Source organism: Aptenodytes forsteri, unplaced genomic scaffold (assembly GCF_000699145.1).
Source record: "Aptenodytes forsteri isolate BGI_AS27 unplaced genomic scaffold, ASM69914v1 Scaffold379, whole genome shotgun sequence".
NCBI lineage: Eukaryota > Metazoa > Chordata > Aves > Sphenisciformes > Spheniscidae > Aptenodytes > Aptenodytes forsteri.
In genome coordinates, this window is record NW_008794088.1 from 2,919,921 (window position 1) to 2,936,006 (window position 16,086).

Sequence of the window (16,086 nt, forward strand, 5' to 3'; positions counted from 1 at the left end):
ATTGTGGACACATGTGTACCACCATCTGAAGACAACTAAAGATGTAATCTGCTTTAGAAAATGAAAAATTGTAACATTTATATAAATTATTATATAATTTACGTAAATATTTATAACTATATATAAAAAGATCAGAGGAAGTTCAGAAGGTCATCCAGCCCATTTCTCCACCTCACAGCTTACATTAACTCCCATATGGGCCAGAAAGATTCCCCCCCTCCCCTCAACTTCATGGATGACCCTGCTTTAATGATGAGGTTGGACCAGATGCCATCTTGAGGTCCATTTCATCCCGAATTCTCCTATGATTCCTAAAATGCTGATACATACATAAACAAGGAAGCTGTTATAACTTCACATTAAAACAAAAACTTGTAACCCCTTTTTAAAAAACCCAAGGAACTTTTACGCCTAGACCAAAAGAAAACATAAATGGCAGTGTCTACTTCTTGAGATTTATTAAATCCAGCTATTTGCTCCTTCTTCTGGAGCATAAGCATTCTGACAAATGCTACAATCACGTGTTCATACATTATTCTTTCCTCTGGGCTTTGAAACTCAGCCTATATATGGTACAGACACACAAGGAAGGAGGACAGAAGCATCAGAGACTGGGTCTGGGAAAAGTCACGTAAGTGCTTTAAATCTAGAGTGCTTAACGCTGAATCCTAGAAAACTTCGGCACATATGGAAAGGTAATGCTAGAATGTGCAAATGAAGCCTGGCTGTGCTCCACTAAATTAAAAGAGAGGCGGTGTGTATCCAAATCTGTTACGCTATTGTTGTGCTATACTAATAACACTACTCCTCATGGACCACACGCTTCCATACTGAAAAAGATCTGCTCCAACATGATCTGTTGGGCAGCACTGTAGCATTTTCTCAATGTTATCACGTCTACTATCTTCACACTCCTGTCTCTAGGAATTCAAACAGTTCAGCTATACCCCAGATGGTTACCAGGAAGCATTGCCCTGTTTTTCATTCTTACCTTGTCTCCACTGGAGTAGAAGAAATAACGCAATCGGACAATGTTACAATGATCCAACTTTCTCATAATCTGGAGCTCTCGGTTCTGAAACAAGAGAAAAGCAAACAATTAGAAAAACTCTTTACTCACAAAGTTAGAGTACTGTAATGAAGACCTTAATATATAGATACAGGAGCTGAAAAACCTAAGGAACCAAAAGAACAACTAAAGTTGGAAAGAGGTAACAGCTTTCACACGTTTATCAGTCTTTCTTCCATTTACTTTATCACTCAGAATATCGACATCTTTGAGTACATTTTCCCTCGAAAATAAAGGTCCACAAATCCATCACAAAATCCAAGAATTACCTACTTACATTACCAAAGTTTCAGTGGTAAAAGGCAAGACGACATTAACTTTCCATTTTTATTTTCTGATCTTACAATAATACAATATATCAGCCAGAATGGTTGGAAGCCTATCCTTGAATACTGTAAATATAATGTAAACAATGTAAAAGCAAATATAATATTTACACCTACATGCCTCCCCTTCTCCATGCTGCAGAAGAAGTTTGTCATGGAAGATCATTTCCCATACCATTCTCTTTGTAATATCAACAAAAAGCACCTGAAATTGAGTAGGCAAGTCAGTTCCCACTTTTGTTCAACCAAGGTTTAATCAGGTTTAGGCAGACAGAGTAACAGTGTTATTTTCCCATTTTATATCAACCTGAAAAAGCTGTTAAAATAAAATCAGTTCATTACATGCAGGACAAACTGTGGACTTTACTGCAATATTCATTGTAACGGAGCCCTAAACAAATGAGGGATCTTATAGCCTAACAGATAAAAATGAGTGAAATGTTGAATTGCAGGTATGAATAAAAACAAGCAAGTAAAATTAGCACAGCTATGTTTGTTATACTTCATTCCACAGCTGTTGCTACAATACTCCTTTTTCCTATGGTCACATTTACACATCACTGTTTTTCCTTCCTCAATTACTATACGATCTGCAGCTTCAAAAATAGAAAGTATTCAAATTTTTACTTGAATCATGGGGTTGCTAATCATGCATCCTAACTAGCTAGGACCAATACACTAGAGTAACACACTGGTCCTACTAGCACCATTAACTCTGGCCAACTTCAGGAATATTTGGGAAGAAAATTCTTTAGCCACCACACATTTTCATACTTAAATGCACAAAGCTAACACCTACTTTGTGTGGTGCTGCTGTCAAACTAAGGATTTCATATTCTATGTATCAGAGGGTCACATATGGTGCCTATCACTATGATTAAAGCTTAAGGAACTCCACATTTTCATACTAATGCACAAAGCTAACACCTACTTTGTGTGGTGCTGCTGTCAAACTAAGGATTTCATATTCTATGTATCAGAGGGTCACATATGGTGCCTATCACTATGATTAAAGCTTAAGGAACTCCACAAGAACCACTCAGAGCTTCTAATGTGAACATGGCTACGAACTCTGCTTTTAATTCCTCTAAGCCATGTAGCCTTAAAAAAAGAGGTGTTGGATAGGATGCAGTATCATTAATCCTATCATCCCTGCCACCCGCTGACTGAAAAAATACTTCAGTATTAGCCAGCTCTTTACAAACACGAGCGACATCTCACACAATTATCAGTTGGCAATTATCCAGCTAGTAGTTAAGGAGAAAGCAAGTCCTTCCCTGAGCCTGCCTGGCTTCTGAACAGATTAAAGCCTAAGTCCGTTAGCTGCACACCACGACAGGCCTATTCTGTCCTGAAGGATGAAGAGAGAAAGTAAGAGAAAGCAGGGAGAGACCTTTGAGACTTACATGTATCTCCTGAAATCCCATGGAGTGAATTTGTGAAAGAGGAATACAGGCTTCATCACATAACCTCATCAACACACCTCAGAGAAAAGCATTCTCCTGGTAGGAACAGGAGCTCAAATATTCTCCACTTATTCATTCTTTACTAAATGCTATCAAAAATAAGTCAATTTTGGGAGTCATGGCTGGGGTTCCTGTGATGCACAGCACAGTTCAGACTTCAGACCAACAGAAGACCTCATCTGCTCGTCTTGTCCAAACCGCACACCACTGCTGGCTCAGTGGTGTCTCCCCTGGACCTTACAACCTGGGGCAGATTTCAACTGGCGAGCTGAAGTAGGGATGGCTCTAGATCCCACTGGTCACTGAAACACCAATTATGACAAGGGATTAATTTTTCCAGTTGGCTTTTACAGCGCTTAACAATGTTACTACAGGACTGAACCTAACACTGCAAGTTCCAGTACCTCAACCAAATTCCACCAGCAATTCATAGCACAACGTAAGGCAACTAATTTCTTCCTCCCTTTCTCCCACTGGCTGTGAAATGTGAATAATACCTTTTATCCCATGGAACTACTGGAAGAAACATGAATGCACTAAGCATGAATGTGCAGATATTATTTTGGCAATATCTCTATTAGCTCTTTAAAATACACATATATACTGTAAGTCAGTTTACTGCTTCACATTCTTTAGATAGTATGTATATGCTGTTTGGATACGGGGAGGGGAAGGGGGCAGCATGCAGAATCAGCCAAAGTTATTCTAATGCTAGGCTGAAGTTATATTTATACTCTGGTATCTCATCCTAGCACAAGCACAGTCTGTGCCCACTTTGATGCCTTCCGCTCTGACCCATCACCTTCGGCTCTCATCCTGACCATCTGCTGCAGCTGCACAAACAGTGCTTCAAGAGGTGCTAATATCAGGAATAACTCATAAACCGGTTACACAGTAACCTATATCTCGCATCCTGTGACTAGACAGAAGGAAACAAATTTAAACTGTCATCTTAGTCAAATAGGCACCCCAGCCATCTTAAACCCAAGCTGACTTCTAATCACCACTCCCTGGTGGAGTTAAAACTGGAAATACTTGAACAGTTGCAAAGCTCAAATTGGATGTGGCAGGGGAACAGCTACTGATGTTCATGTAACAGACTGATGCTTTAAAGAATTCATTTTTTCCCAGATGAATACTTCAAGTAGTCTCACTTTACCATGTATTTCCCTGTATACATCTTAAATAAATAACAGCCTTTTCACGTTATAATGTGGGCTATTAATTAACAGTGCACAAATGCATGGGGGGGGTGGGGGGTGGGGATCAGATTATAAGCAGGGAACCTTAGTGAAGTGAACATGACAGATGTCCTACACCAAGTACAAGAGAGAAAGTGCACGTCTAAATATAATGCAAACAAACTATTTCAAAACATGCTGATGAGAAAGGCTGACAGTGCATGGTCAAAATACAGGGTGGATGAAAACATAAAGCTCGTGCTTATCCTTAACTCATCATTTTTCTCTTCTAAGAGACATGGATGTAAAGTGAAAGACTCAAAGAGGAAGTTATTCTTGTTTCCCGTTCTCCCACCCATTCACATGAAGAGAAGGGTTTAGTTTTCTTACTGAGAGTATCAGGCCTGGTAAGCACTGAAGAAAGCAATACCCTTCAGCGCCAGCCTCGCCACAAGAGAGGACCCAGCAGACTTCTGTTCGCACCAAAACACAGAGCTCCTGCAGCACACGTTCCTTTGAGAAGCTGCAAACCAACGGGACTATGAACAGATTACTCAGCAAATTTCTGATGCAGTTTGATTTCCTTATCTAAAATATATTTCTTTATCCAGAAGGCAAGGAGCTGCTGACACACAGCTCCAGAAGACTGCTTTACAACCAGTGCATTTGAGCCCTTCAGTAACTATTGAAGCAAACCCAATGTGACAAAACCCTGTTCATCACTTCTGAAGACAACTTTCCTAGCCCAGACTGCCTTTATCTGTTCATTACATTGAAGAAATCCGGTTGCTCATCAAGGTTAAAGATTTGGTTAAAGATTGCCATGACAACATCCGATTTATAACTTCAAAACATAGCCAATAAAGCTCATGCATGAATACTCATGCCTTCTCTCCAAAGTTACATCCCCAATTCCTCATAACTGTGCTAAAGCTGCAGTTGATATAAAACCACCAAAGCAAGATCATTTCTGCCTCACTAATAATCTGCCTCACTGTAATCTGGTATTACAGATTAGGATAACCATTGCCCCTCCCCACACACACACACTCCCTTCCCTCCCCATCCAGATATTTCTAGAGCTATGCCAGTTTGCATTCATCACCCCTAACCTGGATCTTTGCCTTTTATTTTTCTCTCCCCCACCCCCTTCTTTTCCCCCTCCCTTTTTTACAACAGGGGATAAAATGACTGGATCATTAGAGATGATGCCTTATGGACTTCCAACATCCTGAACTGGACCAGAGCAAATGAAGGCAGAAGGCCTTGTACAGCTCATGTCAGCATGACATTATCAATATATACCCAATAAAGTGTAGAAATACCACCTGGATCCAGTTCAAAAGAGAAATCCTCAGAGCTTCCTTAGCTAAAGGGTATGCTGGGTTTTGCTCTTTTTTTTTTTCCTTCCGAAATGCCTGTTTAAAGTCTCAACAAGGTTCTTTGAGGATTATGTTCAAAGCAGATGAAATGGGAGAAATTAGAAATCTGTATTTTTGCCTTGTGTCACACCAAGGACAAGACATGGTTCTTGTGAACGGATAAGATTGCATATGTCTTGTCCTTTTAAGAGAGGATATCTTTTTGATGGAAAGGCAGGGATAAGCTACTAATCTATTTCAACAAGCAACTTCAGCAACAGTCTTCTTGCTTAAAACAATTCTCATTTTTGCACTTTTTGAACTAATTTTTATTCTTCTCAGGGTACTACCTTCAAATGCTGAAGCTCGGTATCTCACATTCTTCCATCAGGTTGGGAAAACCACGGAAAAACCATTTCCATGGAAAATGGAGGGCAATTGTCACATGAACTCTGGCATTATAGATGGATGGAAGCAGCACAGGTAGATCCAAATTTCTCAGTATACACAATTCTCCTCCTCTTGCACATGTCATGTTTACAGTTACCTCCTTTCTCCTGCTTCCATCATAATTTTCTCCAGTCTACCACATTTCTTATTCTTCAGTAAAAGTTTTCTCCACAGTGAAGAGCTGGAGCAAGGAGCCACAGGCCAAGCTGGGGAAGAAACTAGTTTCCAGTGGGAGGCATGAAGGCAGTGATGAAGCATCAAGGCCCGTTTTCTCCCCCGCCCCGCTTCCTTCCACTTGAACAGCCTGAATGACTAGTCACCTCCACTCACCTTCACCCGCTACACTGCTGAGCCTGCCCAGGAGACAAGCTGAGACTGAGACCTTGAGAGATTTAAAGCATTTTCATATAGCAGGAAGAAGACTCTTTACCCTGACCATCTCCCACCACAAGCGAAAGGCTGGACTCCCAAGCACAGGGCAGCAGGCGCATGCTGACAGAGGTCTTTCAATGTGATCCTAGCCAGCTAAGCTCGATGCCTTGCAGAGACAGCTGCTTGCGCAACATTTGAGCTGTACCTCCTAGGCTCAGCTTTGTAAAACGTACCGAGACAGAACACTCCAGACCACAGAGGAAGCCATTATACTCACCATAAGCTGCCTGTGGTACAGAAATAGCACCTGACAGGTTACCAAGGGGTAGTGGCATCACCAAGATCAGCATATTTTCACTAATATCATTACTAAAGCTCCAATCTTAGTATGTCTGGTTTATCCTAAGCTTAGAGGAACAGACTGCAAAATAAAAGCTGTACCACATCTTCTCTAGAAATTCCTGAAGCTGCCTGACCCATTCTTCCAAAGGTGGATTTCAAACACCATCAATCACAAGGCTACTTTTAACACTGTCTTGCTGTCAGCAAAAATATTACAGAAATTATTCTATGGCTTACAGAACTGTCTTTCACAGATATATGATAATTGAGTCGTTTTACAGAATAAAGGCTAATTCCTACATTCTTCTGTATTTGCCCCAAGCTATTACTGAAATAAATCAGTGCTTGGAGGAAAAAGAAGTGCAAAAGGGGCTTAACTACAGAGGCCTGGGCTGGGAATCTGCCCCTGACAGTCATCAATAGCTAGCCACCCATAAAAAGTCCATTTTGTAGGCAAGCAATTTCAAGCAGAGACAAATGTCAACAGGGATCACAGTTTTCCTCATTTACATTTGAGGCACGGATTAAGACAAAGCCCCAGTCTCCCTCTCCTGCCAGTCATGGCATATTTCCAACACCAGCAGATCTAAGTTGGGAAGGTCTCCATTTTTAGCACACCTGTCAGTCCCAAACTCATACAATCACGACCTTTAATCCAGAAATACAGGACGATATCAACAAACGAATATTGTCTGTATCTACGACATACCAAGAGCTATAATGCCACAACAACCACCACCCAGTTAGTGCTGGTCCATCGATGATTGTTAAATACTTGCAGCCCAGCAGGCCTAACGCACAGGTCAGAAAGTCCAGATACCGTGTCCTGCTCCGACCTCTACCAATGTGTAACACATGCATGTGCACAGAATCAGCTTTGAGGGTTAGCATTTGTAAAAGCACTTTGACTTCTATCATCCAAAAAATCCTAGAGACACAGATACAATGCCAATTAGTATACTGTTAATTTTCAGGGCTTCCCTAAGAAAAAAATAGAAATCAGTGATAGCCATCAGCATTTTACAGCATAAATACAAACTTGCTGCTTTAAATACCCCCCCACACTCCCCTTTCCTTGCACCTCTTCCTGCCTGCCATTGATAGGAATCCCAACCCTCATACAAGGGAAAACCCAAATGCTAAGTGCCTATACAACATGAGAATAATGAGTTCACGTGCACTGTGCCACGGAAGTGGGATAACTGGAAGAAGCTGACGGGGGGTCCGAGCTATAGAATGCTTGTGCACGCATTTCTGTGCAACCCAGTGAAGTGCAGTTGCATCATGCTCTGTTTTACTACAAAACTAAAAGCAAAGGCTCCAAACCCAGCTTCATTTCGCTACTAAGTTCCACAACGCTGCCAAACTTTCCACTATTTGTCCTCATGTAAAAATCTGATAACTAAGATCCTGAAGCAACAAACGATGGAGACACACAGCAGGGTTGCACCGCAAAATGTTTCTGAAACACTGGCCTGCGAACACCCAGAAAGAGTCAGAGGTGCAAAACGCGTGCGTCAGCTGCGTTCTAGCCAGAATTTATTACTGAGCACAGCGACCTTCAGCCCTGGCATGGGTACAGACCAGGGCAAAAAGCATCAGCTGCGAACACGGCAGCAGGCAGGACCTGCTTGAAGAGGCTAGTGGGCAGAGCATGCTAGGCTGGAACTGGGGCCAGGCCAGGGCAAACTGAAGGCGCAGGGTTCGGGCAGGCGTAGGTGGGGCCACCAGCACACTCCCAACCTGCAAACCCATGATTTATTACAGCTCGACTGAAATTAAAGAGCAGACGGGGCAGCAAGAGGAAAAAACGTGCTTGAAACTAAAGCTCTAGAATAATGAGTGAAGCAAAACGTCACACAGCCACCAAAAATGTGGGCTAGACTTCATTAACCCCTTAAGAACTAGACAGATTTGAACCCCAACCATGCAGTAATGAGCGAGCTGGATGAAAATCTGAGATACCAACACACACCCTGTTTTCATCCTGTTAATTCTTTTTATTGTATTACTGCCCCTAATAAACTCAGACATTACATCCCTTCTCGCGGAGGGACCACGTGCTTTGAACTTCCTAACTCTTCCCCTAGGCAGTCAGCAATGGCAAGTGCCATATTATGTCATCTCCAGCCTGCTCTTGCCAATGCAGGACAGAGTCCCTAAGCAGAAAACTTGAGCTTCATACAGCTATTACACATAGTTTCCTACAACTGGAGAGAGAAATGGCTTATTTGTGTTCTTAAGAGAACATACAACAAGCCTCAATCTCTTGGAAGAACAGAAGAAAAATTCTGACTCTTCTTTCATTTCCTCCCTGCATCTCAGCAGTTAATTGAAGGGTGGAAGCCAAATTCTTCGTTAGCTCATCGCTGCCTCTTTGAATGGAAGTGGAGTTTGAGAGCCTCTCGGAGACTCAATACCATCTCTAAATTCCTGCCAGCTCAGGAAGCTCGAGACTAAACTTGGAACACAAATTGATTTCCAGCGTCATGTCACTTCTGGACCACAACCTGAAATGCACTTAATCATTTTCAAGTGGTTGTTTCATATATTGCGACCTGATGAGCAGCTCAGTTCTACAGCATCTACCGTGTTCTGCCAGTGGCGAGTCCAGATGCAGTAGGAATTACAGTGTACCCAAAATAAAAGTTAGAAAAACAGAACTAGGTCTGAAACTCAGAGACATGGTTCAAGACCATTGTAACACTGAAATAGAGTGCAGGAAGAAGAAGAAGAACTGGAAGGAAAAGTGTTTGCTAAAAGGCAGCCCTATGCTTTCAGACATAATAGCCATTCTTTTTCAGAGGTAGCACAGAGGATCTCTGTTGAAAAACTCTTCCTTTCATAGAAACAGCAGATGGATTTTTCCTCATGTTTTGATTTTTAACTTTTCAACTAGGAAGAGGAAAGTAAGTATAAGTATGCCTATAACATCAGTCCTCAGGGAGTCTGCAACATCCATAGAAACTCACACCTGCAATCACAACCGGAACAGGTTGCAATTAATCTATTAATCAAATAAGTTCCAATCTCCCATGGGCATAAGACATTTGCTGGGTTGCTAATCACTTATTAAACATTAATGAAATGCTTTATTACTCTTGGACTTCTCTTCTTACATATGATGCAGCAGATGTTTCATGCAGACAGATTTCAAAGGACTTGCACAACAAAAATAATTTCTCTTCACCCTCCCCCCAAAAATATTTATTTATTTAGGGAACAGGTGAGTGTTGCCTCCAATGTTTATTTTTCCTTTTTTTCAGGACTATTATTACTTGACACGAAGATGTCTGATGCTAGAAGTCATTAGGGGCTTCAATTTCAATCCAAATGAAAACTTCTGACTCCCTAAGACCTTAGAGGAAGCATCCAAATTAGGACACAAGAAAGGGAAACGACAGGTGAAGACTGAGCAAGGAGCAAAGCAGGAGTGGAACTGGCAAATGGAATTAGCTGCCTGCAGATGATTATTTGCCAAGCAGAATTAAATCTTTCAGAAGTACAAGTCTTAATAATGAGCTCCCAGATGACGGAGCTTTTAAAAGGTTAAGCATTCCCCATTGAATTCAGAGGGAGACTGGGCGGCTCCTCCTCTGGGAATGGGGGAATGGGAGAGGAAATTGGCTTAACTCCAGCAGTGAATTTAAATAGGGACTTACAGTCCTTACCTTATGCATATATACAGTAAGCCCTTCTCCCCAAATTCCTGACAGGTTCCCTACCCCCTGGTTTGGTAAGTTTGTCATGAGCAAATATCAGCATTTATTAGTTACCACTGTAATTTAAAACCACCACATGTGAGTATCAGGTCTGAGATAAGCTTAAGATAATAAATACCCTACCAAATTTCAGATGATAGCCACATGTGTATAAGAATGTTTCAATACTCATTCTTCATAGTTTTATATATAAAAACAATTCATGCTTCCCCAGATACATATCTTCATATTAAAAAGCAGCAGCACATTCTTCCGGTAGCTGCAAAATAATTTTACCAGTTGACCTTTGCTACATACAAGAAATCGATCATACACCTGAAAGGGAAAGCCAACTATGTCAAAGTACAAATCCATTATAAGCTACTAGAAGAGCTAGTGTTTGAGTTTGATAAAACAGGTTATCAGACTTCTTGCTTGAGTTTTTTTTCTTAGTCAGCACTAGCGCTTTTCGAACACTGTCCCATTTTTCAAGAAGCGATTTCCTTAGGCTAAAGGGTGTCACAGCACTGAAATGAAAAGATTAGGAAATCTTCACATTCACTTCTAGCCTAAATTGCTCCAAAAGAACAAGTACAGAAAAGAAGAATAAGTTTTAGTAACTATTTGTATAGCAAAGCGCGGTTTTTTATGACAAATTTTAAAAGCAGAGACACAACACTATGGTTAGATTCACCACTTAGTCACACTAAAAAGTAATAGGGATCTCCAAAAGAAAGAAAGGAGCAGAGAGAAATTATTTTGTACGTCAGGTGAGCACCATGAATATAAAGTGGCACATGTTAACCACATTTCAAAAGGCTACACTACCACCTCACAGGCCTCCAAGCTCAGAGTTTCCCAAGGGCCAGGTCCAGCTGGACCAACACAGGGCAGGGGCAGCCTAACCCCTGTGAAGCTCAGCCCTTCTTCCCCAGTATCTGCAAAGATCTAGGAATGCTATTGACTCAGTTGCTCCCTTTTCTGTCTGGGATAAAACAGTTTCACTGCGAGTTTAAGCTGCTACTGTTCATGAAGCAGGGCCTGGAGGCTGACTCTCATTGCAACATACTCTTAAGACATTGGTTGTGACACTTACCCTGGGGTAGGCTTAATATTCAGACCTGTCTTGCTGCAGGGGCGGTGAGTGCAACAGCCATCCCATCTGCCACCACCCCCAAGTCCTCTCTCTTCAGCTCTTTCAAGCATCCACTTACTGGCCTCACTGTCAGATATCTGGGCACAACTACAGAGTTGATGCTAGACCAGCAAGTTTTCAGGAGAGGAAAAACGAAAAGCTGGTTATAGCTGGGAACTTGGGCAGTACTGACACTGCCACTGTGTAAGAGAGGGATAGCTTCAGGAGCACACTGGCTTCCACCTTGCTTCCAGAATAAAATAAGAACTTGCACATAACCCTGTAGAAAGTAAACAGAAGGAGAACTGGTGAAACCAAGGGATTGAGGGAACAAAGACAACTTGGTCAGACCAATCATCTTGGCAACACATCACCCAACAATTCAACAGCAGCCATCACCAGATGTTTCCAAGGAAGGCTCAAAAAAGCTAAGATCCTAGTCATCTGGGACCCTAAAACCTGAAGACATGGACATTTAACCTCTTTTACTGAACTTGTAAACAATTTTCAAAAGTGCATTTGTAAAACATAAGAGACTCAATGACTTTGTGACACTGTGTGCAAGTCAATCACTTAAATTATGTCAGAAAGCGTTTCCTCTATCACCTACCACCTTTTCAATGGACTGCACATTCTTTTGTGTTTAACCTACAGTACTAGAGGAGATTCTCGTAAAGTAACTTCATGAAAACATCCACCATTACTAGTAGTCCAAGTTGCAAATCCTTTCACTGACCTTGCCATATACTTTCCACCACAAGATCTTACTTTCCACAGTTTCAGGAGGTCTCCCACTGCACACATCACGCAGAACAGACATGCTGCGGGGATGAACTGGAGTTGAGTAATGAAAGGAGATTTGTTTTTAGGACCCTTCCCTCATTTGTTACAAAAGGGAAAAGCTCTGCAGTGGATAAGGTGAGGAACTGCAGAAATGGCAAGAACAGTCTTCTCACAGTCACAGCACTTTATAATGCTGTATTGTGAAAAATGGACTTGAATCTACCACTAGTACATAGAGTAATCCACATTAACACATTTATTCAGGAAGCCATTACATCTGTTTTACTCTGCCCACCTCAGTATTCTGAAGTATCGAGTGATCAAATATACATGAGAGAGATCAATAGGACCGCTGATATTCACACCTGTCAAAAAGCCAAAATTGGCCTCTTCTGTCCTGTATCTACTACATGGATGGAAAAAACCCTCCCAGTATCTGCACTTTAGAATTCACATCAGGAGACAGAATGTGAGATAACCAAGAGAGACAGGGCACCTGTCCTGGCCCAAGGTATCTTGCAAACACCACCAGCAGTGAGATGAGATTGGCTTGTCCAGGCAAGCCAAGAGTCCCCTGCATGCTTAGCCTACTTCTTACCAGTTGCCCTGCTTGTCCTCCCTGAGCATGAAATTTTATTTGCACTAAATTCAAACTATGCACAATCAGGTAGAAAACATGCAGTTTTGACTAGATGGAGGAAGTTGTTAAGTATTCCTGCTCTGTGTTCAAAAAGCTAGATATATTCAGAGGTATAAGGAACATGGAAATTGGTGGCATCCAGCTGCCAAACAAGCTAGGCCCATCGTTACCCTGAGCTTAAGTTTCTGAAGGACACTAAGCCCATAAAAAAGTTATCAAGTATCTCCTGAACACTTGGTAGCTTCAAGTGAAATCAAAAGCCTTTTAAGGACTGTTATACCACCTTCAAGATCACAACGCTCGACAAGGGAGGAACAGTGATTCACTCCACAGGGAAGTCCTCGCTGTCGTAGCAATGGTAAGGTATACCTTTGACAAAATTTATTCACAGAGGACTTTGAAGACTAACCACAAAGTTTTTAAACCACCAACCTATTGCTACCTAAAGCAATCAAGATAATCACAAATAACAGCTTCCAGACCCAAATATAATAATGTATCTCTATGCTAAAGCTTTTTCCTCAAGACTTTGATTCTCGGCTTGATACGTTCTCTTTCCTGCCCTGATATTGAAGGGTATGAAAACCAGCAATCCCTATCTCTTCCCATCATTTGCTTGGTTTTTGAGAAACACACGTTAGAACGACCAAAGCATTAACATTTAGATCAGTAACAGCAAAATTTAGTTCAAGCCTCCCCCGAAGCAAACAAGACCTACCTCTCACCTTTATCAAACATAGCACCCTTCATTGGGCTAGATGTTAGGGCCTACCTTGTTCTGCAGCATCTCTTAAAATCAGGGATTAGGCATTATTTAATACTGCCATGAGAAATCACAGCAAAGGCACTGAATTCAATTTGAACCAGCACCTCCCATGAGTTACCTGTCTATGGCAAGTCTTTACTGGATTAGAAAACACTCTGCAGCTTTCTTAAGTAGTACAGCACCAAAGAGGATGTGCACAAGTTTCAACATTTTCCTAAAAACCAGCTGCCTTCAAAAGCAGCCTAAAACACCTATCCAGGTGAAGTGATGGAACCTGCACAAGACCTTCTGTCATTATATTCTCCTCCTCAGCTCAGGAGTATGACAGCTTTATTCCACAGCCAGAGATAATCGAGCAGCGCTGCTGCACAAGAAGGCAAACCCAGTGAGTCAAAGCATGTGAGAATCAAGATGGGTTCTAAGCTGTTTCTGAGAAGCTGAATTTTTTCCTATGTTAAAAAAAAGCTTAAAAGACAAATTAAATACAAGTGCTCTACTACCCATTTCCATACAGAATGCTTTCCATTGCCAGTTTTATGAACTTGAAAAACTAAACTTGCTCCATAATGTTTTATGTGTATTCCTCCTCAACATTTTAAAATACAATTCTGAACAACTTCTCTTCACATTGAAAAAAATTACAGAATTGACTCCCCAAAAATTACTACAAGCCAATGGAAACGTAATGGGTCTCAGTATCCCTTTAAGGTTTTGTTTTATTACATTTCATGGACTATTTCTAATTGCGTATTTTAGAAGTGGGGAAGCAGGATATGAAGTCTGTTATCCCAGTAAGCAATAAGTTAATCCAGTTTTAAACTACTGAAGCTATCTTGTACTTCACAGTACCTTATGCCATAGGAACTGCAGCTGCTAAAAGTTCCTAAAAGTTGGTGCTCAAGAAAGAGCAGGCTATAAAAGAGTCTCTGGTTATCAGAAGTGAAGAGACCAAGGATCGAATGCCAGCAGCTTCATCTCTCTAACTACCCAGAGTTAGTCTCTGCAGATCAAGATCAGTCAAAGGAGCAAGGTTTGCAATATTGCTCTTCGTAGCCAGAGTAGATATGGCTTTTAGCAGGAAAGTTCTTAGGATAGCCTTTACTGACAGGAGCATTAAGCAGCAACATACTCACTGAAAATGCAACAAAATACTATCAGCTGCCTCATATTTCCACAGGATTGTGCCTTCTGAGTTGAATTCATTTCCTTGCCCCACCCCTGGACAGTGAACGATGCTTTTCCACATTTTGTTGAAATCAAGCTCTATGCAAAGGGTGCTGAGACCCTTCTGCGTTCAAAATCCCAACAGCATGAAATAATGAAGAGTTACTTCCCGCTGAGGACGTGGTACTGTCTGCTTATGTACGCAAGACAGTATCACTCCCCACACATTCCAGTGTTTACTGCACACAAGGTTAGATTAAGACAGAGCCACCATATCTTGAGTTATATTTACATTCAGGAAAATTTAATTCAAATAAATTTTAAAGGTGAATCAGTTAAAACTTCCAACAGAGTTTAGCTGGAGAGCTGAATTCAGAAGGGTCTCAGACGAATTTAGTTCACTTTGAAAGCACATCATCTACTCAAGAAGTCACCTACAGATTCATTACCTGCAAGCAGATCCATGCAGACAAGCCAGTAGGACAGGATGCCAAAGCTCAGTGCTCCACCAGGAAGGGACTTTCTACTACCACCTGCACATAGCACTGTGCATTTGCGCTGGGTACAGGCTGTTCTCACTAGCAAGGCGGACCCTTTTCAAGAGATACTCATCAGGTTAGCTCCAAACAAGAGTCCTTGCGCTGTTTATCCTTCCTGTTAATTGATGGCCTTCGTGCTGCCACAGAAATTGCTCAATGAGTATACCAACTCTGTTATGCCTCCAACACTCCTCCAGGCAGCCCTCAGCTTGCCCTAGTTTTCCTATGTCTCATACTACTTGTCCTACTACATGTTAGCCCTATGTGAAAGTAGATAACCTTTATGCCTGTTATGATAGATTTCCTGATAGGCAATGGCTCTGCTTCTGTAACTGTGCATATTATCTGCAAACCACGTCCTTTTTCGCCCTTTCCCAAGTTATGTTGACTTTTCAGAAAAAAAAAAAATACAAGTATACATTGTACCAAGTTCTTGACTATTTGCTCTGGCTCTTTAAATGCTGACTCCAATCACCTACTGTGGTTTCCAGCACACTAGGGAAAGAACATTTCTGTTTCATATGCTCTCATGCTGCTGCTTTTTGCAGGTATCTAAATGACAAGTGGATAGTGTTAATAACACTAGTGTAACCAAGGAAGCCCCAGGTCTCACAGACAGGCAATTCTAGTACGGTTTACGGTGATGTTGCACTAACAGAAGAATCTAACCTAGAAAGAATATAGCACTACTTTTAAAAAAAAAAAAAACAAACAAAAAACAGAGCTTAGAATCATAGAATCATTAAGGTTGGAAAAGACCTCTAAGATCATCGAGTCCAACCGTCAACCCA

At 41.4% G+C, this 16,086-nt stretch overlaps 1 protein-coding gene across 1 annotated transcript in view; it reads right to left on the minus strand.

Moving 5' to 3' along the window:
• GSK3B (glycogen synthase kinase 3 beta) overlaps positions 1–16,086 on the minus strand; it is a 96,997-nt gene that overhangs the window by 63,625 nt on the left and 17,286 nt on the right. The window contains exon 3 of the mRNA XM_009274697.1: positions 992–1,075. Coding sequence (XP_009272972.1) covers positions 992–1,075 — 84 coding nt within the window. The remainder of the gene's footprint in view (positions 1–991; positions 1,076–16,086) is intronic.